Source organism: Mugil cephalus, chromosome 2 (genome assembly GCF_022458985.1).
Source record: "Mugil cephalus isolate CIBA_MC_2020 chromosome 2, CIBA_Mcephalus_1.1, whole genome shotgun sequence".
Lineage (NCBI taxonomy): Eukaryota > Metazoa > Chordata > Actinopteri > Mugiliformes > Mugilidae > Mugil > Mugil cephalus.
In genome coordinates, this window is record NC_061771.1 from 25,015,645 (window position 1) to 25,040,957 (window position 25,313).

General features: G+C 41.9%; 1 protein-coding gene across 15 annotated transcripts in view; it reads left to right on the forward strand.

The window, feature by feature from the left end:
* Positions 1–25,313, forward strand: part of cacna1ab (calcium channel, voltage-dependent, P/Q type, alpha 1A subunit, b) — a 135,307-nt gene that overhangs the window by 96,368 nt on the left and 13,626 nt on the right. For 6 of the 15 annotated variants that reach the window (XM_047577321.1, XM_047577330.1, XM_047577318.1 and 3 more), the window contains 12 exons: positions 1,263–1,379; positions 1,481–1,546; positions 1,968–2,065; positions 2,269–2,419; positions 3,869–3,996; positions 4,549–4,645; positions 12,101–12,206; positions 12,600–12,707; positions 15,152–15,255; positions 18,023–18,144; positions 18,876–19,011; positions 21,445–21,558. In XM_047577321.1, coding sequence (XP_047433277.1) covers positions 1,263–1,379; positions 1,481–1,546; positions 1,968–2,065; positions 2,269–2,419; positions 3,869–3,996; positions 4,549–4,645; positions 12,101–12,206; positions 12,600–12,707; positions 15,152–15,255; positions 18,023–18,144; positions 18,876–19,011; positions 21,445–21,558 — 1,347 coding nt within the window. Of the gene's footprint in view, positions 1–1,262; positions 1,380–1,480; positions 1,547–1,967; positions 2,066–2,268; positions 2,420–3,868; positions 3,997–4,548; positions 4,646–12,100; positions 12,207–12,599; positions 12,708–15,151; positions 15,256–18,022; positions 18,145–18,875; positions 19,012–21,444; positions 21,559–25,161; positions 25,180–25,313 lie in introns of all 15 variants that reach the window. The other 9 variants (XM_047577325.1, XM_047577317.1, XM_047577315.1 and 6 more) reach the window with 2 other exon arrangements.

A 25,313-nucleotide genomic window follows, 5' to 3' on the forward strand; every position in this document is an offset into this window, starting at 1 on the left:
ATTCTTAAAGCTGCATCCTTGTTAAGGGCATATTGTTGGACGTTTGTTCATGTGGAACAAACACAGGCTTGTGTGCATAGACTGTATATAAATATGGACCCCACTTCCCCACTTTCTTGCACTGGCCAAACTTAGGCTATTTTCCCAGGGATACAAGTTTAGAGTCTGTGCAGTACGGTCCGAGAGTGGAGCCACGCGGAACCTTGTTGTCCAGACTCACTCACATTTATGTTAAATTAACACTATGCTCTGCTCTACCTACTTATCCTTTTAATTTTTTTAATTTACAACTCTCATGGTCATAGAAGATGCTTTACTGAGCAGTTTGCATGGCGACTGGTAGTCAGCGTTCATCCTGTTTCTATAAGTAACATTCGATTCAAGAGATTCAAGTTTACTTTAGCACCAGTTTACATAGAGAAAAATCTCTCCCACACATAAGAATATAAAATGCAAAGGAAAAAAAATGCTAAAAACAGATACAAAATAGACAAACAGGATTAAAAGACAAATCAAGTTGATAGTGCAATGTACGGTTGCAGCAGTACTTTTACACAGTAAGGTGCATTAAGGTGCAAAACTAACTGAAATGAAACTTATACAAACAATTGGCTCTTGAACATGCATTAACATTATATAAAGTATCTAAAATGACTGAAACCATCCTTGAAAAAAATTGTCCACTTAGTTTGTATACTTAGTTTGGCCCAAGTCCTGCCCACTAACGTGGAGGAGGTGGAGCCAGATACTGCAGCCAGTCACCAGGGGGAGCTCTACCTGCTTTTCGCTTCACTTTAGAGGAGGAAGTTCACTGTCCATCTTTATACAGTCTATGCTCGTGTATGTGTGTGTGAGTGTGTGTGGGTGTGGTTGACAGGCACAGTGCACTGTGCTCCATCTTGTGTGGCCTGCTTGACCCCCAGAGATCAGTGCATTTGGTTCTCGTAAAAAAAAAAAAAAAAAGCGTTTTGCTGTACCAGATTGGATGATGACTTTTAAACACTTTGAGTTATTTTATTTTTTTTTTTAATCTTCTTACTTCTTTTCTTTCTTTCGTTTTTATTTTTTTTTCCATCTTTTCTCTGGTTTATTCTAAGAGCTGTGTTATGTTTGCAGTTGGATACGTTTTGTTGGTTTGACTTCCTCCTCTCTCTTTGGCCTCTCTCTTCCTTCGACCGTTGATTTTTTTGCGTTATGGTCAGAGGGAGGCTGCGCCGCTGTCGTGTATTTGACGCTGACTGCGCTTTTCCTCTGTGCTGTAGAATAATTTCATCAACCTGAGCTTCCTGAGGCTGTTCAGAGCAGCTCGCCTCATCAAGCTGCTGAGGCAGGGCGAGACCATCCGCATCCTCCTGTGGACGTTCGTGCAGTCCTTCAAGGTATTCACTCAAAAACAAAAAGACAAACACACACACACAAAAAAAAATAGTGAATGAACAAAACCGACACTGATAAATATATTTTGTCTCTGCTCTGGTAGGCTCTGCCCTACGTGTGTCTGCTCATTGCCATGCTCTTCTTCATCTATGCCATCATCGGCATGCAGGTGAGCTGTCTACTTGGATCAATTTGAAAACTGGTATATAGTTTGAAGTTGGCACTTTCTGCAAAAGTCGAAACGGAGACTCATTTCGTCTGCTACGTCATGCTAAAGTGGTCATGAGATTTGGACGCACCAGCGCATCTGTTGACTCCAGAGGGTTAATGCAGGTCGAGGTGTTAAATATATGAAACGCACTAAACCTCCAGAGGAACTTTTTCTCTGTATCAAATCTCCAAAGTGTCAAAAGTAAACAGACTTTAGTCAGCAACTGAAGATTGTGTCAAAAAGCTTTCTAGAAATCAACTGTTAATCTGATTTTTGTTTTTAAAAAAGGAACAAATAAAGAATAAAGACTGTCCCTGTTGAAACCAACCTCTTTAACGTCTTTTTGCATCGTCTTTTTTTTTTTTTTTTCTTGGGGCAGTTGTTTGGGAACCTGGCACTAGACGAGGAGGGAGAGAGCGCCATCAACAAGCACAACAACTTCAGAACCTTCATCATGGCCCTAATGCTGTTGTTCAGGTAACTCCTCAAGCAAATCGACAGTGATGTGCTTGTTTTCATGTGTGGAGCAACATACGCTCTAATAATTATCGATCATTTCTAAAAATTCATATCCCTCTGATTTCATCTTCCGAAAGTGTGTTTTTCTTATACGCTCGCCATTAACGTCCTGTGACTTTTTATTTGTTTACGCTTCTCTGCTTGTGCCCCCACTCGTGCAGGAGTGCCACGGGTGAGGCGTGGCATGAGATCATGTTGGCTTGCCTGGGTGGGAAGGAATGCGACCCGGCCTCAGGAAATACAGAGCCTGAGTGTGGGAGCACCTTCGCCTACACCTACTTTGTTTCCTTCATCTTCCTCTGCTCTTTTCTGGTGAGAAATAAAATCGGACAGTGTCATACTTTCACTAGACGCGGATGCACATACACATGCAGCAGGGATGAGTGATACCACTAGTTTTCCTTTCAATCCGATACCAAATAATACCAAGGCTGATATACATATTTCCCGATACTTTTAGATGTCTGTTTGTGTATATGAAATGATGACTTTCACTTTTTTTGCTTATGAACATTTGCAAATGTAATTATGAAAAATTTACTTTATACCTTTTATAAAGCTGTGACAATTCAAATAACTGTCTTTATCCCAGAGGGGCAGTTAAACAAGCTGCCAAATATCACACTTCTCTTTAGTCAGAGCATTAAAGACAATATGTGCAAATCACATTTAAAAAAAAATAAAATAAAAAATAAAACTCTCAAACTAAAATGACACTCTGACTTTGACGTAATTCCTTTTGGACCAGAATGAACTTGACAGAAATTTAACTTTACCAACAAAGGTCTCATTGTACTTTCTCTATCAGTTCCCATTTATATGTTTTTATTAAGAAACAACATCATGTTGATACGATCTACGTTTATAAGCCTGTGATGGGCACCACTGTCATGTATTTTCACTATATACCTGGATATTTACTGCCTTGCGCTCCAGGTTTGTGAGGAACACGTGGCCACGTTTTAGAGGATGTAGTTTGTGGTCCTGTTAAACACCAATTTGCTTCCGAGATATTGGGCAGGGGACGAAACAACTCGAATCTGATTAAAGATCTGAAGACGCATAGTATTGTTTTTAAAAAGGTTAGAAATTTAGCATCTTTGATAGCCTGCAAGATCCCACGCCACTGATTTCTTCTACAAGTGCAATAAACTGGAAATGGATCATTTGAATTAATATTGTTTTTTTTTTTTTTTACTCAGTTCGTTTAATTATTTATCACTGTCATCAGATGTACATATATACAGCTTGAGTTTCTCAGTGAACTAAGTATATATCAATATATCGCAATATCATAATATCGCAAAAATGTATCGTATCGTTAAGTCCTTGTCAATACCCACTCCTAGTTTATGTTATTTAAGTTAATATTCTGTTCAATCAGCATCTCACAAAATGCCTTAAAATCAAGAAGGCACAGTTTTTAGATAAAGTTTGTATTGCATCTTTAAGCACCTGTTCAGGCACCGTTTAAAAATCGGTTTGGCATCGGTATCAGATAAAACCTTGACGATATCCATTCCTATTCCTAGCCCACTGACTAAACTAGCGTTGTCAAAATAATAGAAACATGTGTCTGTACCACATCTTTCCCAGTTATTTTAAACAAAAACTGAATGCCATAACCTCAGTTAGATTTAGTGATACTCTTATATTAGAAAGCATTACTCTTAACTGGAGAGTTTTCATTGGAGTGTTCAATTCTTGTCTGTATCAGTGGAGGTCAATGGGGAAATGTGTTTTTGGATTTTCTCATCCCAGATGCTGAATCTGTTCGTCGCCGTCATCATGGACAATTTCGAGTACCTGACCAGAGACTCCTCCATCCTCGGGCCGCATCACCTGGACGAGTATGTAAGGATATGGGCTGAGTACGACCCCGCCGCTTGGTGAGTGACACATACGTGGTTCTCGCACGTTAGCCGGCAAGCGGCCGCACAAATTCAGGGAAACATGTGAACGCCGTGAAGAATGTAAACACGTCTTAATGCATAGCCAAAAAACATAGAGAGATCAACGTGTAATGCAGAACAAATAGTAGATGCAGTCTTTGTGCTGGATTGTACTTTTAACCCCTTGGCTTTCTCTTCTGTCGTGACCTCATCCGAGAAGTGTGTCGATGACCCGCATCATGTGAACGGGAGTTGAAAGTCTGAGCAGAGGGTTTTTCCGTCTTCCTCTCTCTTAACATCTCTTTTTGCCTCTCTTGCCTCTCAAATTGCACAACTTGTGCACAGCTGAGATGAATGTAACTCTCCCCTCTCCCCCTTCCACCCTCTGTAATACGTGTGCATGCATGAGAGGAAGGATTTTTCTCAGTGTAAATAAATGCTCTCTTCTTCTCTACTCTTTCTTTCTGATATCTTCCTTTCTATCTATCTTTCTCTCTGTATTCTGTGTGTTCCCTCACCTAACCTCCCCTCCTTGTATTTTTCTTGCAGCGGGCGCATACATTATAAGGATATGTACAGTTTATTGCGAGTTATCTCCCCTCCTCTGGGCCTTGGCAAGAAATGCCCACATAGGGTGGCCTGCAAGGTTTGGACCAAACCCCTAAAGCACAAACTTAAACGCAACCTGCTCGCCTTTAAGAGACTGGAATGAATGTCGCTCTATATCACTTTTAAAACAAGTTCTTTCCTACTTCAACTTTTTTTTTATTATTATTATTATTTTATTTTGGTTTGATTTTTCTGTTTCGGGTTTGCATTATTCAATTGTTTCAATCTCATTTCACCATTAAGTCATGTTTTTTTGGGGGGGGATGCGGGTTCTGTTGTATATGCATTCTGACATGACAATGAGAATGTTTGGGACAATGCAGATATGCGCACACACACACACACACACACACACACACTGTTGTACACGCTCGCACACACACACACCAAAAGCGGTGTGTGAAGCATGAGGGTGGTGCACTGCACTTGCTATTTATTGTCTCCTGACTGAACGCTGGGATAACGACACTGACGTGTTCACCTGTAATTCAGTATGATGTCGACACTAGAGTCTAAACTCCAGTCATCGTCTTTGATTTCTGCTTGCTGTCTAATTTTGCCTGGGCAGAAAATGGTTGAGCAATGTGCATTGTTCTTGTTTGAGTCGGGGTTTGGGGTGGGGAAGGATGGGGTTTACTTTACTATCAGAGACATACGCAGAGAGAGGGTTTGGTCTGTCGCCACACTAACCTTGAGGCATTAGATAGGCCAGTGTTCTCCAGCCATGTGTCATTGGACCTTGAAAGTGAGCAGACATTGATTATTGTCACTTCAACAACTGATTCTGCTGAAAAAAACACTTCTATCAGCAGCTGTTGGGGTTGGTTGCACTGAAAAATTGCAGATCCTTGTACATCCATGGCACATGTTTGGGAAATACTGTGTTAATATTTAAAATTTTAGATTTTAAAGCCACTGTTTATATTTATAGTGATTATTGAACCTTATTCCAATGATTTATTCATAGAAAGCTTCTAATATTGTAGTGCACATTTGTGCATAATTTCTGACCCAAATTGATCTAGCAGAACATGCATTCTTCTGTGTTTAGTTGTTTTTTTTTTTTTTTCAAATGTTCGATGAACGCACTTCCTCAAAGTAATTTAAGTTAATCCTGAGGCCGTGGAAAGCGGTCTGAATTATGAATGATTTCCTTCTGTAGTGGGCATCTTATGTTACCAAAACTGCCTAAAATCCCCGTCCCCGTAAAGTAAAGAAAGAAGATAACAAGTAGAAAGAAAGGAAGGAACGCAAACAGATAAAGAGAAGGTTTGGTGAAAAGTAAGTTGAGCTTCAAACTTCCAGATCAAGCCCACAGCTGAGAGCAGAGAGCTTCCTGAGCAACTCAGATGTTGATAAGACTAATAAAAATGTGAAAAATATCTCTTTGCAAACATCACATACAAAGATTAATCGCGTTTAATCGCATTAACTATGGAAATCATGTGATTAATCGTGATTAAATATCTTAATCTACTGAGTTTTAGCCGTTTACATGTTGCAAACATGTGGCTTAGTTTTTTTTATGTCTACAATAATATTACCAACCCTGCTCTGTTTGTGACTCTGGTGTATTTGGGGAAAGAAGGAAAAGGGGCAGGGTGTGTGTGTGGTTCGGGGCAAGGACTCGTGTACATGAAAAAAGGTCTTGTGTCCGCCAGGTAACTCTGAACTACCCGCGTCTACAGATGCTCACGGGGGGAAGGACGTGAAAGGTTTGCGTTTGCTTTGCGATTGTCGAGCAGCCTTTTAAGGGGCTGCTCATTTAGCAGAGAGCTATTTTTACTTGTATTGTCAGTGTAATGTGTAGTGTAGTGTTAAAATACGCCTGCAATCTGCGTTTCGCCTGCAGATGAATGGAGCCGGATATAGTACGGTTTCCCCTTTCCCGTCTTTCCACTCGTAGAGGTGTTGTTTGTCGTGCTTCGGTTCGACAGTTTTGTGCCAGATATGTGTTAATCGCCGCATCCTTCGAGTGGAAAACAGAAGCTGTGCATTTCAAACACTGACGACAAACCTTTTTGGGAGCGTGTGTAAACTCACAGTAGTTGCCGGTGCTGTCTGCGGGAATTGCGAGCCTTCCCGTCGTCGTGTGGGAGGCCTCTCGTGAGCATCTGAAGGCCGCGAGCTGGAGGCTCCTGGTGGACACGCAGCCTCAGTAACGGACTGCATTGACTTGTCTCTGTGACTCACTCCGATCTCTGCAGCGGTGCTTTTCTTTGCCTGCTAGAAGCCCCGCTGCCAGTTCTATCCGAGCGGCGAAAGAGGGCAAAGACCTAAAAAAAAAAAAACTAAAAAAAAAACAATAATAATAATAAAACCAAATCCCCTTTTCACCTCGCATAGAACGGAATCTTAACAGCAACTAACTAAACTAAATAACACCTCCTCCTCTGAACCCTCCCTTCCCAGACCTTTCTTTCTCCCTTCCTTCCTTCCTTTCTTCCTTCCTTCCTTCCTTCCTTTCTTTATGATACCTCAGACTAGAAACCACGTAACAGCCCCCCCTCTCGTTCTCTCTCTTTCTCCTTTTCTCTCACCACAGCAACCACATATCCACAGCGATCAAAACAATAACCTCTGTGTATTTGTTTCCCCCTCCCCTCTTCCTTTCCTTTGTCGGTTTCTTTCTTTTATCTCCCCATGTCTCCTCTCCTCTCCCCCCAAAACACACCTCTGTGCGTCTGCGTCCCCCCCAATCCTCCCTCCTTCCCACTCCTCATTGTTTTTTCTTTCTTTCGTTTTCATGTCGTCCGTTTGTTTTGTCTGTCGTGTGTTTGTCGTGCGTGTGCGGGTTTGCTGTCGGCGCGTGGGGTGCTGGATGCGCGTGATGCGCGTGCGATGGCGTGTGTTTGTTTGTGTGTGTGTGTGTTTGTCTGTGTGTGTTTGTGGCCACGCCAGCGGCCGGATCAGTTACACAGACATGTATCAGATGCTAAGACACATGTGTCCGCCGCTAGGCCTCGGGAAGAGGTGTCCCGCCCGGGTCGCCTATAAGGTAGACTCGCCCCCCACCTTACCCTTCCACCCCAACCTCAACCACCAGCCCCACCTCCTTCTACCTCCCTCCCTCCCTCCCCTCTCCTGTCACTCCCCTCTCTCCACCCCCTCGCCCCCTTCACCGACTTTCACCCATCTCCGACCTTTAACCTCCCCATCGCTGGGGAGGAGAACCTCTCCTCTGTCATCTGCTGAAGTCTCCCTCCTCCTCCTCCTCCTCCTCCTCCTCCTCCTCACCACCCCCACCTCTCCCCCCTCCCTCCACCCTCCCTCCCTCCCAGCGGTGTTCTCCTCATTGTCTGTTAATGGTGGTTGTGGTGGTGGTGAGCGCTGTCCTCTCTTCTCTCTCTCCGACCGCGGGGATGGAGGGATGGGCTTTTGTCGTGCAGTGAAGTGAAGTGATAGTGGAGTGGTAGTCGGTCCTCTTTCTTTTATTCCCTCCCGTCAGGCCGCAGGAGTAAGGGAACGGGGGAGGCTTTGCCAGTCCTTCTGCAACCTGCACGGACGCATGCACATCATCCAGACAGGAAAACATAGTCAGAGCCCAGATGTGACCAAACATTTCCTTTTATCCCATATATCCAAACTTAAAAAAGTGACAAAACTTTGATGCTGTATAGAAATTGATAGTTTAACTTTCTGCAAAAGATTATACAGTCTTTATAGCCTATTTTGTACAAAACATATCATGCACAATTCCTAAATAATATCCAACCACATTTTATTATCTGTTACAGGTCTGCAGTACATTTTTTTTTTAAATCTGCCTTCTGGAAAATTGTGAAAAATACATAATAAACGTAACAAATATTGATAGTTTACACAAGCCGTTGCTTCACAATTAGAAACCTGATTTGTTCATTTGAGAATCTGTAATGCAGAGGTGAACAGACGAGCGACATCAGCGGACAGAACGTTTTCATGGACCAGGTTAAATTGTCACCGTGCAACTATTTGCTTACGATGCGGGTACAGAAGGACCGGCAAGGTGTCTGTCTTCAGTCCCCTGCGTCTCTTTTTCCTGTGGATGGCTCTATACTGCACATCCGCACACGTTACCGCACACTGTGCACATACAAGCAAAAAAAAAAAAAAAAAAAGAGTAGAAAAACTTCTGGCCCCTTCTTTGTCTTTTTTCAAGATGCTTTTTTTATTTTGAACCCCGAGGAAACTTCAACGTCTTTGGCTTCTTTGTGCCTCAGACCACCAGGGTAAAGATTTGGGTTGAGCATTTCAGCATTCGCTCTCTGTCTTCCTTCCACCTCAGTAAAGTCCTCTTCTGTCGACCTTCTTTGTCATTTTTCTTTTTTTTTTATTATTATTACTATTATTATTGTCATCCAGATTCAGCAAAATAGTGTTGCCAAGAGGCTTTGGTGCCTCGAGAGTAATTTTGCTGATTGCGTTAATGGCGGCAGGAAAGTAAAATACGAGTGTTTTCAGCTGAATGATATTTTATATGATTAAAGCTTTTAGTTTGGTTTTGCTTACTATAGTAATTTTCATAAGTTTATTGTTTATTGGACGGATCCCCATTAGCTGCCACCTTGGCGACCACTAATCTTCCTGGGGTCCACACAGATATATACATAATATATTAATAACTTTAATAGCACTAATAATTGGTATACATCAATCAACTAACTTCAGTCATCATCATAATAATTCTACTAATTTCAATATCATTAATGAATTCCCCGTCTTATAGTTTGCTGAGGCTTAAGTTGTTTTTTAAAAGTTAACTTGTTTTGCTCTGTTCGGTTATATATTTAGTCCGTCTTAGTTCTCTGAGTAACCTCGGCCTTCTAGAGAGTTATATTACCCTCTATAATTCCTAATACTAGTATTTATTTTTTGTTGAATCTGGTTTTCAGTCGTCCGTTCACTCCTGTCTCTCTCCTTTCTCAACTTCGTCATGTTTGTCTTCCTTTCGTTGTTCATTTCCTTTCCTCTTCAACCTTTATGTTCTGTTTTTTCCTACCTGTCCTCTTATTCTCTCTCCGTCATTCTTCTGTCCTCCTGCCTCCGCATCGACTTGTCTGCCAGCGATCAGCAGTTCACCTTCATCCCTTCATAACGTCCCTCTGTCCGTCCGTCTCCGCCCCTCTCGCTCTTCTGTCTTCTTCCTTAATCTTCAGAATGTCCACCTGTCTAAGTGCCCCCCCCATCACATACTTCAGCCATCAAAGCCTTCCACTATACTATTTGCACTTCAGAAAAGAAATGATGGAATAAATAAATAAACTTTTTGAGATCAGACGGACCTCTTGATTAGAGAGAGGAAGTTTTGACGCAAATTAGGCTTCTTAGTTCCTGGACTTCTCTTTAGTGGACACTCGAAAACAGGAGAAATGCTCTACTACGAGACCTTGTATTTTTTGAACTGACCTCTAAACCTATGTCAGTGTTGTTTTCAGTCCTCGTCTTTATCTCTTGTCCTGTTCTGTAACTTCCGATTTTCTCTTTTCTTTCTATCTACACACACACAAACACACACACACTCACACACACACACACCGAGCTCCTCTCGACTGACCCACGTCCTCTTGATTCCTCTTTTACTCTTTCAGTGTTTCCACAATCTTCCTCTCCCTCCTCATTCTCGCCCCCCTCTTCCCTTTTTATCTGTAACCACATCTCATGACCAAGCTTAGACTCACCTAGCTTAGCTCAACTAACTGCTGTCCCCGCCATGTGTCCCCTTTGATAGACCCTCCCCGCCCACACACAACCCCGCCCCGCCCCCTCTTCCCTGTACCTTGCAGTACTTTTACCACAAAGTCTGGTCGGTCTTTAACCAAACAACAGAAAGAACATCAGCCATCTCTTTTTGATCTTCTCTATAAGTTTTTTTTCTTCTTTCAGGGAATGCCACAACTCTAATAATCTCTAACTTTGACATGCCCTTAAGACACTGCACCCGTTTGGCATTGAGAGAGATCTTGACTTGATATGAAGTTCTACCTTTGCTGTCCAATTTGACATTGATTAAGTGACAACATGAATGTAAACATGTAGAGAGCAAAAAAAAAAAAAAAAGGATAAGACATTAATCTGTGAATCACTAGGATCAATCCAGTTGGATTGAGGATACTCTCTTTGCGCGGATGCACGGCTGCTTGTACTGTAAAAGTGGGTTTTGAGGGGAAGTCGAGGGAGTAGCGGGCTGGATAGGTGGGAAGAATTGGGGCTTAGATAATGGGAGCGAAGTAAAGGCATGCTGCATGCTCTGTGTGGATTTCTTTTACGGGGGTGTTTCGTTGTGTTGCATGAGAGCCCTCGCACTTTTGTCGCATGGCTACGGGCCGCGTCGAGCCTGTCTACTGCCTGCCGAGCGCTGTGGATGTTGGCCGATGCCCTTCGCCTGCCGCTCACTTGGCCTTGGGCATGCCCGACACTCGCACACACTCAGGGAAACACACGAGCACGTACACGACCCCCCACCGCCATCGTACTACCGTGCTTACCATCGTGAGTGCCCAACGCTCATGTTCGTAGGTCAACCCGATGGATGCCAACTTGTCAGGATACGAACGGCAAGCGACCCCCAGCTGGGCCAGCTTGGTTCGTTCTATCTGCAGGTTGCTCGATCGGTTTTACCTGGTATAGATAGACATGTTAAGACAGGGAACCTCCTTACAGGTAGGGGGAGCTCTATAGCAGATGCCTCAGTTAAATGATACCACCGCAGTCTCCTGAAAGATAGCAGAATTACACCAGTGATACTGTTATTGTTCTCCAGTCAACCTACTTTGTCTCCAAAGGACTCCAATTAAGCGCCTCTTAATTGGAGTCTGTGCAAATAATTGTGTGTAATTGGGCAGGGAGGGATGTTGGTGGGTAGGGAGGGGGGTGGGGGGGTTGGTGTATGTGTACTGTATATATATATATCCATATATCTATATGTGTGTAACAACAGAGATGTGTAAATGCACCCATGCATTCACACATTTAGGGAACATGGGCACAGGTTGGGTCGGAGGCCATTTTGGCTCCGATTGTTCCTCCTTGTGGTTCTCAGCTCTCACAGTTGCTTAGCCGCAGATGGCCCTCATTGGATAGCTGTGCTGTCTCGTAGAGTATCACTGGGAAAACAGGAGACGCAGGGAATCGCCTGTTCAAGTTTCTGACATCAAGCAAAGGCGCCACGTCAGGAAAAACTGAGCAGCAAACTAAAAGCACGAACGCTCTGCAGTCACTTAACACAGAATGCATTAACGAGTAGACTTCAATAACTCAACTTGAGTTCAAATGCACTAACCTGACCCCAAGCAATCATTGCCTTAACCCTAATCTACATTTAGGGACCATTAATTAAGGCGTGGACAAATCCAGTCCAACTGTAATTGGCAGTCGTCTATGGAGCTCTCTCAACCCTGCCACCCCCTCCCCGAACCCCTCACCCTCTCCCCTTCCTGGAGGTTCAGGAACATCACACTGTAGCAAGGACACATCCCTTTCTCATCTTCTCATCCTGACTGGCTCTCCACAGAGGCTGCTGCGCATGGATCTGCCGGTTGCCGACGACAACACAGTGCATTTTAACTCCACCCTCATGGCTCTGATCAGGACAGCTCTGGATATAAAGATTGCCAAGGGTACGATTCCTAAAGCACAATCACACCTTCACTATATCTCTTCCGCTCAGTTAGGTGACCTGTCTGACATTCTCGAGTAGTTAACGGGGTATGAGTTCTCACAACTCAAATGTCGCCCATTTCTATTTGAAATGTTGCATCTTAATGTAGCTTATGTTACAAAAACCCTGTCACTAACAAACTGCTCTCTGTTTTTGGGTGAATGTGTACATGCGTGAATGGATAAATATATTTCTTTTGGGATCTGGTTCCATTGTGCCTTGCTTTTGGGCTGCATCTTCTTGCCCTGTGTTTATGTATGCGGACCGTTGAATTTGTTTGGATGTGTGCTTTTTGTGCGTGCAAATGTTCGGTGTGTGTACGTGTGGACACTCCGGGTGGCGGGCTACCCAGGTGGTGCAGACAAGCACCAAATGGATGCAGAGCTGAGAAAGGAGATGATGGCCATTTGGCCCAACTTGTCGCAGAAGACGCTGGACTTGCTGGTCACGCCGCACAAGGGTAAGTTGCGGGAAAATGAGCACATAGTGGTGTGCGTGGATGTGTGTGTCCGATCACCAACTCACCAAGAGGACAGCTTCTACCAGCCAGTGTCATTCACTGCTTTGCATCTCCTGATCAGACCAACACCACAGAAACATGCACTACTCTACTCTACATCATACACCTACACACATGCACTGGTGTAGATCCTGCCCTGACATGAACGCAAAGGAATTCTTGCCGCAATGGGCATGGGCAGTTTTTGAGTTTAGATGAATCTAGCAGTTCGATGAGGACAGATCGAGTGGGTGAAGATGACCATGCAAGGTGGTTAGACTCCCAAGAGTGTTGGTGTAATAGAGCAGAATCTCGGACTATGAAGGTACGTAGGACCCCCCCCCCAAAACTCTAGACGCTGGTGGGGAAGAAGTTAAAGCCAAGAGGTGGCTGACAGAGATGTCTACTGAAGACTTTTTTGGAATGGCCTTGCAGGTTTGGAGATGGAGGTAAGGGGTCAGCTGCTGATCAAAGACACTGCCGAACAGGAGAAGACGAACAGGAGTCCCAATGAAGATCAGTCCAATCAGTCCCAGAAGCTTTGCAATTTTCGAACAGCCTGCTGATGGAGTTACAGGATGACACTGAGTTGACAACGGACCGTTGAGGCAGGAAAACAGTTTATTGGATGAAAGTTGGAAACCTAGCAATTGAGGATGGATTGATTTTGAAACAAGGAAACAGAGCAACAGCCCACATTCAGACCGTGACGGGACTGATCTCCTTTATTCAACTTTCGCCTAAGCTTCAACTCTGCGTCCTCTGTCTTCAGTAAATGCATCATTGCCAAACTCACATTTACACACATTTGCACAGTCCCAAAGGTCACAACAGAGTGGACACAGTAGCACAAGCGCACACAGACACTACTGATCTCAACATCCACTTAGTCAGTGCTGGTATCAGGGGGTGCCTACTATAGAAGATCCTCTATAGAAGTCTTTTCACTACAGGAGGAATTTAAAATCAAATGAGCTATGGAAATATATATTTACTGATTATATATGAGTGTGAGGAATGATTAGTGTTATTATGAGTCCAAGCTCGTATAATCATGCATGTTAAGCAACACCTTAAGGTCGTTTGACTAAATGCATGATGCAAAATGACGAATAAGATATGTGTGGTCATATCTTATCACATGTTAATATTTTTAATGCATACAGACGTGTAGCCATGCCACTTTGAAAACTGTTTGCCACTCTTTTAGAAAGACAATTAGATACATTGTGAATTTATTGCCGTAAAATCAAAACAAAGCTCAATATTTTTCTGATTTTTTAAATGTTTTTCTGTACTCCATCCCAAACTCTGGGGATATGTGTCCGGAGTTTTTAGAAAAAAATTGAGCTCATGTTTTTTTTAAGTTTGACAGAGGCCTCCATGTCTTTCTTAGTGAGGTGGCTACCTAGTCATAAACCTTTACTTTAAAGATAAAACAGACTCAGACATTTTATACGATACTATGTTAGTGATGCTATGAGATAATGTGCATCTGCCTGTGAAAAGACTATCAGCTCTGTTGTGTTAATGACTGTACAGTGTTGTAATATTGTAGTTGTCTTGTTGTACGCCAGAAAGTGAGGACAGCTCAAACTGAACTTTACCCGAGCATGTTTAGATACGGGTTATTATATAATAGTCAAATATATATGTTCTTCTGTTTCAATAAGTATTTTATGAAGTGATCGTGGTCCAGATCAAATCCTCCAGACTGGCCAATGTCCACTTTTCTGGAAGGTGAAGAAGAAATCCTTCCGCCACATTTACAGTGCACAGAAACAAATCATCTGCAAATAATTGACTTTTTTCTTTACCTCGTCCTTTTAACCCATGTTAGCATATACTCCAATCAGGCATAACATTATGACCACCTTCTCTTGTGCCTCCAAAACTGTTGTGACTCATCAGAGGATGGACTTTCTGAGGACGTCCTGTGGTGTCTGGTAACACATTGTTGTTAGTGGCGGCCTTTGAGTTCTATGGATTTGGGGGAGAGGCGCCTGTGGATGATTTCACAGGTGGTGCCAGGTCCAAACATTTCCCAGCAGAACATTGTAATGTCACAATATGATCAATGTTATTTACTTCTCAAGATAGTGGTCATAATGTTATTCATGATCAGTGTATATATAATAAATTATTCACAGGTTTAAGTGGATTTTATTCTTGAAATGTGTCTCGATATATGAGGAAAAGCAATGACAGTGAAAACTTATTTGCTTTTGCTTATTAAACTTATTGGTTACTTCTCAGTTTCTGGCGTACTCTGCATGCTGTTGTGTACTTCTATTGTAAGTGTTTGTGTTGCCTTGTCCCCCACTCCCATCCCCTCCCCAACCCCACGGCTCAGGGTCCCATCTCGCTCGGGTCTAATCTTGCAGGGTAACTTGTCATTTTCTCAGCAGCCACAGACTTGACGGTGGGCAAAATCTACGCCGCCATGATGATCATGGAATACTACCGACAGAGCAAGACGAAAAAGCAGCAGGCCCTGCGAGATGAACAGGTAGACGCCATCCCAGAGAAATGCCCTGAACGCAATGAGACCTTTTTACTCCCCCCGTTTTCATCTTTCTGTTCATCCTGCTCCTGGCCCTCCTTTTTGAAGCCACTTCTGCAAGCCCTTTGAACAGATTGTTTTTCCTTTCTTCTGTCAAATATGGATTTAAAAGTATAAAAAAAAAAAAAAAACTCTTATACATTTAAATCCTATATCGATTGGATACACTTTCCGACAAAGCTCACCTCCCCCTTTGGGCTGTGCTGTACCATTTCTTAAGCATGCATTCGTTCTCTAGCACCTTGCTGCATCCTTCGTCAGCCTTATTTTCTCTTTCATGGACTATTTAAACGTGGTAAGGAACGATAGGTTAAGCCTTTCTTTTTCTTGTTGATACTGTTCTGAACAACGATGATGATGATGATGATGATACCACATGGCCTTACCTTTTCGTTTCTTGTTAGTGCTCTCCCCCTCCTGTCAATGAATGCCTCTGAGATGCACTCGCTCCCGCTGTCTCTGTATTTTCGGTCCGCCCGGTGGACAGGCGGAAACATCTCTCTGTTCACAAAATGCCTCCATTGTCACTCCGAAATTTGATTACACCAAGTCCAAATTTGCTCCTATAGCGACTGAGGAGGAGTTGACTGATGCACTTGGTGAAGTGAGAGTATGTTTGCCCACTTTTCTTTTTCTGAACAGTGCACCGATGCAAATACAGTATGTGTTGGTATGTTCTTGAATGCAGCTATCCCATTGGACTGAATGGACGGTTCCACACAGACTCGCTCAACATCAGCAGTCCACAAGGACTTTAACCAGTCTGGGTGTCTCTGTTTGTCCCACATCATGTTTGCATTATCCCACTTTGTCCATTTTTTATTCTGATCTTTTGTCAAATCCTCCCTCCCCCAAAAAACACCGTGCCGCTGCTATAAAGGTCGGAGGAAATGTCTTTGAGAAATTCAAAACTTATTGTGGGCTTTAGTTGCACAATTTTATTTTGATCTAAAATATCAGAAGGGTAATTTTATGATCCTCAGCAATGGTACAAGAAAAATACAATAGACAAAAGTAATCACTAAGAAGAAGATGGCTACCTAATTGTATTTATATGCCCACAAGCCTAACTTTGATTTACAGTTGAGAAGACACTAATGGAAACTTATTTACCTGTATTTATTTATAAGCCATATTAGATTTCATAGCCTAGCCGTACATTTTTTTTACTATATTTACTTAAATCATTATTAATAACCATGAAAGTAGTGTAAAATGGTCCCATGTAGCTCTAGGGTTAGGGTTAGAGTTAGGGCTAGGATAGTTGTTTGGTTGGTTGGTTGGTTGGTTGGTTGGTTGGTGAGATGGTTGGATGGTTGGTGAGATGGTTGGATGGTTGGTAGCTTCGCACAAGATATGGCAGAATAATACATCAGCAAAAACGGCTAAAAAAAGTATCATCAACTACAATGTGTAAGACGTTCTACATATATATAAAATGTATGCAAAACTATAGACATAAAAGGTTTCAAAATATATATAAAAAAGTATATGATGTATGTACAAGACATACATATACAGATACGGGATGTTGAGTGGAGATTCCTGTGACCACTGTGATCAGTCAAACTTGGGACCATTCATTCATACAGATGACACTGCTGGAACATACTCCATCAAAGCTGTAGTCAGTGTTAGGTGTTTGTGGTTTTTGTTGTGGGCCATCTTAATGTTTGTGCATTGTGTGAATTATGTCGGGACCCATCAGTTCCTCGGGCCAGTGCCACACCACACGACGGTAAAGTTACGCCCCTTCTCTCCTCGATACTCGAGATGAGAACTGGACGAGGTGAGACGACTTCTTAAACCTGCGGCGTCTTATCGTTAGTGACGCATGTTCAGGGAGGAAATAGGAGTTTATTTGGGTTGAAGTCCACGGTCATGGTGATTTTCTTAGCATTTTTTGACAAGGGATAAATGATTTAGTCTCTCATAACATACGCCAACTTGTTTGTACCAGCTTCTTCTTAGCTACAAAAGCTTAGGCTTCACTAATGAGGTCCACTGTAGCTAGACCGAGCTTCAGTCTAATGTGTCATTAATGGTTTAGATATTAATTTGTTTCTGACAGTGTGCCCTCATTTAGCTTTCAGCCTTTAGCCTCCAGGCTGTGGCAGTCACCATTAACCCAGTCCTGAGAGGACTCTATTAAACATGCTCCTCTCGGAGAAACACAGCTTGACCTCTGACCTCAGTGATGGAAGCAATACAGCTGCTCCATGATCAGATGTCCAAATTTCCAGGATTTTCCAGGAAATGGCGTGTTCCTCAAAGAAGTCTTCACAGATGAAAGATCACATGGATTGCGAAATGAAATGTGATTCCTGAATCTATATGTCTCTTTATTGATGAGTCTCATGTGTATGATATTCTGGTCCAAGAGCTGTGATTTAAGAGTAATCTTGCCTCAGATTCCTAAGGTAGAAGCTCCCTCCTGACGCAGATCTGAAGTCAGCTTTCCCTCCTTAAGTTACGAAAAAAAAGTCAGCGCATCTAAAAAAGTGTCCCTTCAAACAGTAGCTCAGGGAGGTGAGCCGACTTCACATGAGTAGTCCGGCAGGGAACTTTACCTTGGATATCCACAGCCATGTGCTTGCCGATGGCGCCCCCGCGTGGGTGCATGCAGCGAGTGCATCCTGTGTTTGTGTCCTGTGTCTGCCCCCCTGAGTGTGCCTGATGCAAGCCTGCAGGCCATGTCGTGTATCTCACACAGAACCGAACGCCATTAATGTTTCAGCGCATGAAGCCACCCTCTGAGGAAGAGGGGCTCGACGGCCAGGGGGGGCAGGGCCAGAACGGCCTCCCCAGCACCCAGCCGGACAACGTCAACAGCATGTAAGTAGAACGAGGAGAAACTAGGGAAGCTCTGGGAAACTACACGAGTTTACACTGCACATGGGCTCAGACATTCGTGTTGTCTAAGGGGGTATTAAATCAGCTTGTTCCATTTTAGATTTTTGTTCAGATTTCAAGGGAGATTTTACAGTGCAGTGTCAATTAAGGTCATGTTGGGGGTAAAAAAAATGCCTCCTCCTCCTCCTAACCAGCTTATTCTCACTGCTTGAAGTGAGCAGAACATATATATGTTTTGGTTTTTGTAGATTTATGTCACAGTAAATTAATGAATGTGCTCACACACACACAAATTCTAATCACACCAGAGCTGGGGCTGCTTTAAAGAAAATCAGGAGGGAGGAGCGTCTTTCATTTGCCTCATGTATACACAGATCTGGCATAACATTATGACCAGGAGACGTAACTAACATTGTCCATCTTGTGACAATTCATGAGAGACCTACATAATATTAGGAAAGGTGGTCATAATGTAATGCCTGATCTGTGTATATACAGTGTGGCCAGGGTCTGTTTTAGGCGGTTATTCATTTTTGACTTCAGGGATGAGTGAGGTCGATCAGTCGTTAGCAACACACTGTAACATGCCAGCCATCTTAACACTAATCCTCATTTCTAGACATTTTGAAAGATGCTTTGCTATAAGTTTTTATATATTGCATGATTATTACCTGAAGACCACCCTGATTTGTAATCTGACTTGTGTGCGTCAGACCTCCCGAGGGTGGCATGACTGAAAGCCAGTCATGGGTGACAGCCAAAGCCCAGGAAATGTTCCAAAATACGGGGAACTGGAGCCCGGACCGACCCTACCCCGACGACCTCCATGACAACCGCCACAACCCCCAGGTATGGCGAGTCGAGACATGCATCTCATCTTCACGGTGACACGTGCAGCCTTAAGTACCGTCAGTCCCTCTGTGTTTTTTGTGGTTTCACCCGGGTCTAGTCGTATTTGCTGAAAACTTGTCAAACGCATCACATTTACCGAAATTAACACATTAATGTGGGAAAGCTTCAGTCTTCTAACTTCTTGAACTATTTGAATCTATTTCTTTTGGAACTTGCTGTGCAGTTAACAGGTAAACATGATCAATTCGTGACTTTATTGTACCAGCCGCATTTGATTGAGCTTCATCAGAAATAAAACGTGTGACACTCTGAGATCTAAAGTCTAACCGAGCCAGCGTTAAGTGGGAAAGCAGGTGGCTGAATGGAAAGAAAAATCACTCATGTGTCTTTTCTGATTCCTACTGATACATACAAGTGGTTGGCTAGGAGCGTCAGTACAAAAAGACTAAAAACACAAGAAGGATTTTAAACTCAGCCTTATTGCTCTATTCTTGTGTCCTCGTTGTGGAACAAGCTGAGAGCAGTCAGTCTTTTATCGACATCATCAAGTTCTCAGCAACCAATCATTGACATGCTGGATGCTGCTGCTATGACTCCAGCAGACGAGACAGCAGCGTCTTCCTCTCTCTTCATCTTCCTAGTCCACATCTCTGTCTTACCATCCTCCTGTTCCCTTGATTTCTTTTTTTTTTTTTTGTTCCGGTTCGCTCTTCAACCTTCTCGTTGAGTCAGTGGCTTGGAGTTGGTGTTTCGTACTTGTCCGCTTGTCTGCAGGCATCGTCCCTACTCTTCTTCCTACCCAGCGCCTCATCTCTCTGCTGAGTCCCAGGATGAATGTGCAAAAAGGGGGCTATGGAATTGAGATTGTGAAATGTACTCTTAAAAAGAACAAAAGAGGATTTTTTTTGTATCCTTGAGTTTGCAGCTTGGTACGAGAAAATGTTCCAATGTGATCAGAGAAGCTTGAGCCTTGAGGTCAGGGTTTCCACTTTCCAAAATGTTTCATTTAACCCACTATCAGCTAACAGAGTATTACACAATGTTGTTCTATAGTCTGATCATCTCGCCTCATCCTAATGTTGTAGACCCTTTTTTGTAGGGGTTGTACGTTTTGTAGAGGTTGCAGTCAACAACGACTAGTCGCTGATGACGTCACTAACAAAAACACAGTAGAAAGTATTTCTTGGCAACAATGAAGCCTGTATTCTTGACTTGAATACATATGCTCAGAACCAAAAGCTCATGTGCTGCACACTGTGAGCTGTAAATATGTACAGACCCCTTCACGGCCTATGTCACTGTGACGTCACAACGTTAGCTGGAGGCAAAACAGAAGGAAGCTTGAGGCGAACACTGTTAATGTCAACCAGGAAAATATCGTCTTGTCATATTTTTGGGGGCCAGACGGAAAAAAAAATAAGCAAATTTTCTGACTTTTGGTTTTATGGCATACCAGCCACTGCCAGTCGTAAACGACTTTGGTTGAATGAGATTAAAAGAAAGTGCACATTTGATATGAGGTAAGACTAATATCAAGTATATCATTATTTTCTGGATAGCATTATGTGTTAGACTAAATTGTGACTGAAATAAGGTTAAGTTAATCGTTATTTGGAGGATTCTTCACTCTTCGCTCACGGTCTCAGAAAGTGAGTGTCCATTGAAACGTGCTAACTGGCGTTTACAAGCTATAGTGTTTGATATGTTTTGCCTCCAGTTAAGCCCCGCCCCTCAAAAACATCACACTGTTTACAAACCGCGAAGGGGTCTATAGCCTGTATAAAAATAGGCTGCAACTCAGCACCATCAATAGCATTTTATAGTACTCCACAGCGTTGTAAGACAGGATTGTGTAGCCTAACCCTGATCCTTCTCCATGTACTGCAGCTAAACTTCTAATAACTTTGATAAATTGTTGATGTGCAGCCTCCTTCTCTCTGTTACCACAGGGTGTTTGTTTTGCTCTTGTCCAGATGATTTGGACCATTCCTTCCTATTTTAGAACCGAGTCCAGTTGAGTTTTAAACCCCTTTTGGGCTTCATCTTTAGCAAAATATTTACACACACTTTATGAACCGCTGCTCGTTTGCGAAAGTGACCCACTGGGCTCCTCACTTGTCTTCTAAGAGGAAGAGTCCATGTTGTTACTGTGACGTGATCAGCGACTAGTCGACGTGATGTTTAAAGGGTCATGACAGCGACAAAGTGCTCTCGCCTGTACAACCCCTACTTTGTTGTAATCTTTTCGTTAACAAAACAAAGGTTGCAAACTTTAATTTATGCAGCTTATTGCATAAACGAAAACAGAACTGTAGCATGCCACGCCCATCACCCCCCCACCCCCACCCCCCTCGCTTAGTCGACGACCCCTCGCCCTGTCCACTCCCTCAGCAGACGGTGGTCACGCCCCCCTCTCATTGTGTTTTGCAGACGGTAGAGATGAGGGAGATGGGGCGGGACGGGTACTCCGACACTGAGCCCTATCACCCAATGGATGGGCATGGGCGGACCCTCTCCATGCCCCGCCTCTCGGCAGACAACCAAGTGAGCACCTTCATCCCACCATCCTCACTCACACCCGTAGTCTTCATCGCTCTCCGTCATTAAACCCACTCGCTGTGATGGCAGTCGAAAGTGAATTGAAGCAGGTCCTCCTTGCATCCTAAAAAAATAAATAAATAAAAATAAAGATAGAATAAACCAAATTATCTATTAAAAAGACAGAGAGCACTTTTAAGTATGTTTATATAGGACGACATGTGAACTACTTTGCAAATAATCATTTAAATAATTTCTTTCTTGTTAGTTATGACTCACTGGTTACATTACTACACTTTAGAGACACATCTTGATAGCATTGATTGACAATATATATTTTATCTCACTTTTTTTTTGATATCAAAAGATGTGATATCTTTTTGCAGTGCTCCTACAAATGTAGCTTTCGTCCTCTGTGAATTGTGGTTTAGGATGCAACATAAAGGAGGATGACTTCTTATAATTCACCCCACGCCCCTCCTGTCTAGTTTCCCCTGTTTGTCTCCCCTCTTCCATCATCCCTCCAGCCCTCACCTCACCCTTCACCCTTCACCGTCCACTCCTCCAGCTCCCGACCCTCTGTTGCTCAGCTCCAAACGATTTCCTCAAGTAATACAGTAAAACAGCTCCTGTTAAACTCTTAACAACAGAGCGCAATGCAACACGGGTCTGGAAGTCTGGATAAGTGTCCTGGATATGTATTCAAATATATATCTAGAAGACCTAAAGCTATAGAATATCCCTATATCTCTATACCACCTATATCTACCATCCCTTACTCCATTTCCATTCGATCCTTGGTGTGTCTGTCCTGTGTAAACTGTGGCCAGAGTTAGTGTCAATGTTATCGTCAAAATAAGACGATGGTTCATTTCTTCATAACAGACAAAAGCAAAGCACGAGGTGGGTTTTTTTTTTTTTTTTTAAATACCAACTTCAGTATAAACGTAAAAGATGCATTGTGATATTTTGATCTCAGCAGGTTTGAGTGGATTACTGCAACGTCCAAGTTGATACTTAACTGCAGGTGTGTGTGTTCACAAGTTTGTGAGAGGGACAAAGAAAACACTTTATAATAGCTGCACAATGTAAAGCATTAGTAAACCTAATTAGTAACCTACTACTTAATTCATCATTTGTAAGGCACGAGTCCTACATTAATAGACATTAATAAGCAGTTAAATGCATACATGTCTTACTTTTAATAGATCTATAATGTGTTTAATAATTGTATTTTAATACTTTACTAATTGTCAGTTTATGACTTATAATTTAAATATTGAAGTATTTACAATCCACTTCCTAAAGAGTGATCAGTAGTTTATAATATCACTTACCAAGTAAATGATTAATAAACTAAACACTTTATACTGACTGCACAGTATGACACATGGGTAAAGCATTAGAAAATACTGGATTCATCCATTAATAGACATTAATAAGCAGTTTATAAATGTAGTTCAAAATGTCTTATTCTTAATTCATTTAATAATTGTATTTTCAGACTTTACTAATAATCAGTTTATGATTTATTAATTTAAAAGGTTTTTAAGGAATTATCAGTGGTTTATTAGATGATTTAAGAAGTGTCATTAAATGATTAATAAGCTATTTAAATGTAGATTCGTACATGTTATTATTTACACATGTAGTAATAGTCACTAAGTGTGTTAATTAGCAGTTTGTTAACATGTATGTATGATTAATTCAGGTTGTTATAAGATGTGTAAATAAATGGATAAAATAGAAGAGATCATTTATTAATTCCAAACTGGGAAATTTCCCTGTTGAAGCAGCAGCAATGCACAGGCGCTCAGCATACCATACATAATCTGTAACGGTATGAAAATCTATTTATACAATATTTACAAGAATAATACAGTAACTGAATTTTAACCTCCTGTGGCCTTGCGTCCTCATATGGGACATTAAGTTTCCATTCTGCTTCATTTAAACCCGTTGTCCTCATTAGTGGACGCTTTAATCTGCCAAAAACTAAACTTTGCTCTGCTAAAAACCCGATAGCGGATTCATTCTACAGACGATCACAGGACAAAAGTGGATTAGGAACAAAGCCCCATCAAATTCTATGGTTAAAACCTAATTAATTATGTTGATTATCGTTTCTAGTTTGATGTGGCCCGCAAATTTAACAAATTTTATCAACAGTAACGAGCTACAACCTTGTTAACTAGCAAGTACTCATTTGAGGACGTTGGGACTTCATTGTTCGCAGTTGTGGTTTTGCTCAGCCTTGTACAAGTGTTAAAATAAACAGTTCTATATTTTGTCACACATTGGTGACTTTATTATCATCTAAATAATGAAATAATCCCAGTGTCCACATATGAGGACATTCTTTGTTTTTTTCAAAAACTTAAAAATGAAAATGATTTACACTAACCGAGAAAAAAAACAACAACAAAAATAAAAACATGCAAATAGTGCCAGTAACAGTCTGTCAGCAAAGTTGTCTCAGGGATTAGTAAATAATTTAAATCTATATTTACATAGTTTGTTAAATAGTTTATTAATTACATTTACTTTTCTAAATGATTATATGAACTACTGATTACTCCTAATTAACAAATACTTTAATAACTAGTTCATAAAAGATAAAGTGATCACTGGTATAGTATGAAAATACAATTAAAAAATGCGTTGTAGTGTCATAAATGATGAATGAAATGTTAACTAATGCTTCTGCATAGAGTGCAGTGATTAGTAAAGTCTTAAGGAAAAATGTGTTACACATTTGACATTTATTAAATATTCAATGAATCAATACAAATTCAGTTTTCAAGACCTAATATGTGTTGATTCTGATTTTGTGACTGTAAAATCTGTTACACATCTTACACTTTTTTCTTTCTTTTGTTGTGTGTGTTTTTTAAATATTCACACCACTCTGCTCAGGCCTTTTCCACCATTAACATTTTTTAAATGATGCAACGTTACGACACGATGTGAGGATCTAACCGTTAATAAATGCTGACTCACATTTCCGTGCAGGTACGTGCAGACGCACCTGTTTTCTTACTTGAGAGCCTCTGGCTGCAGTTGCACTCTCACACACGTTCATCCCCGCTAGCACGCCCACGCTCCCTCCCACATGTCACTGCATCGAGTCATGTTGCTCTCACTTTGGTATGTTGGTTGCTTCATGAAGTGTTATGAACATTAAGGGGCGAGTGCACAAGGTGACTGTGAGCTGTGGACGTAAATGTGAAGACGAGTTCTCTTTTCAAATCATTTTAAAGTGTGTAAGTTAAGTAGAAAATCCTTAATAATAAACCTTGTTTTGTTTTTTTTGTTTTTTTACATATATATACTAACAATTAACAACACCCTCATACCGCAATGAAAAGGAAAGTGGACTATCGATTCTCTTTACTTCCTCCTTCTATTGTGATTTTAGTGTAGTTAAAGCCTTAAAACACTTAGATGTGTCACTAAAAAAAAAAAAGCCAGACCGCAATGTAGACAAATATCCTGTGTGTGTATCTGTTTGTGTGTGTTTGTGTTGCGTATACAGTATACTATACGTGTGTGTGTGTGTGTGTCTGTAAACTGTTACTTACTGTCTTCTAACACTGCTCTGCCTTACAGAGAGCTCATGCTGTTTCGGTAAGTGTGTTTGAGTGTGTTTGAGTGTGTTTGAGTGTGTGTGTGTGTGTGTGTGTGTGTGTGTGTTTGAGTGTGTTTGAGTGTGTGTGTGTGTGTGTGGATGCATCTTATATTGTCCTCTGTCCTCTCTCGCT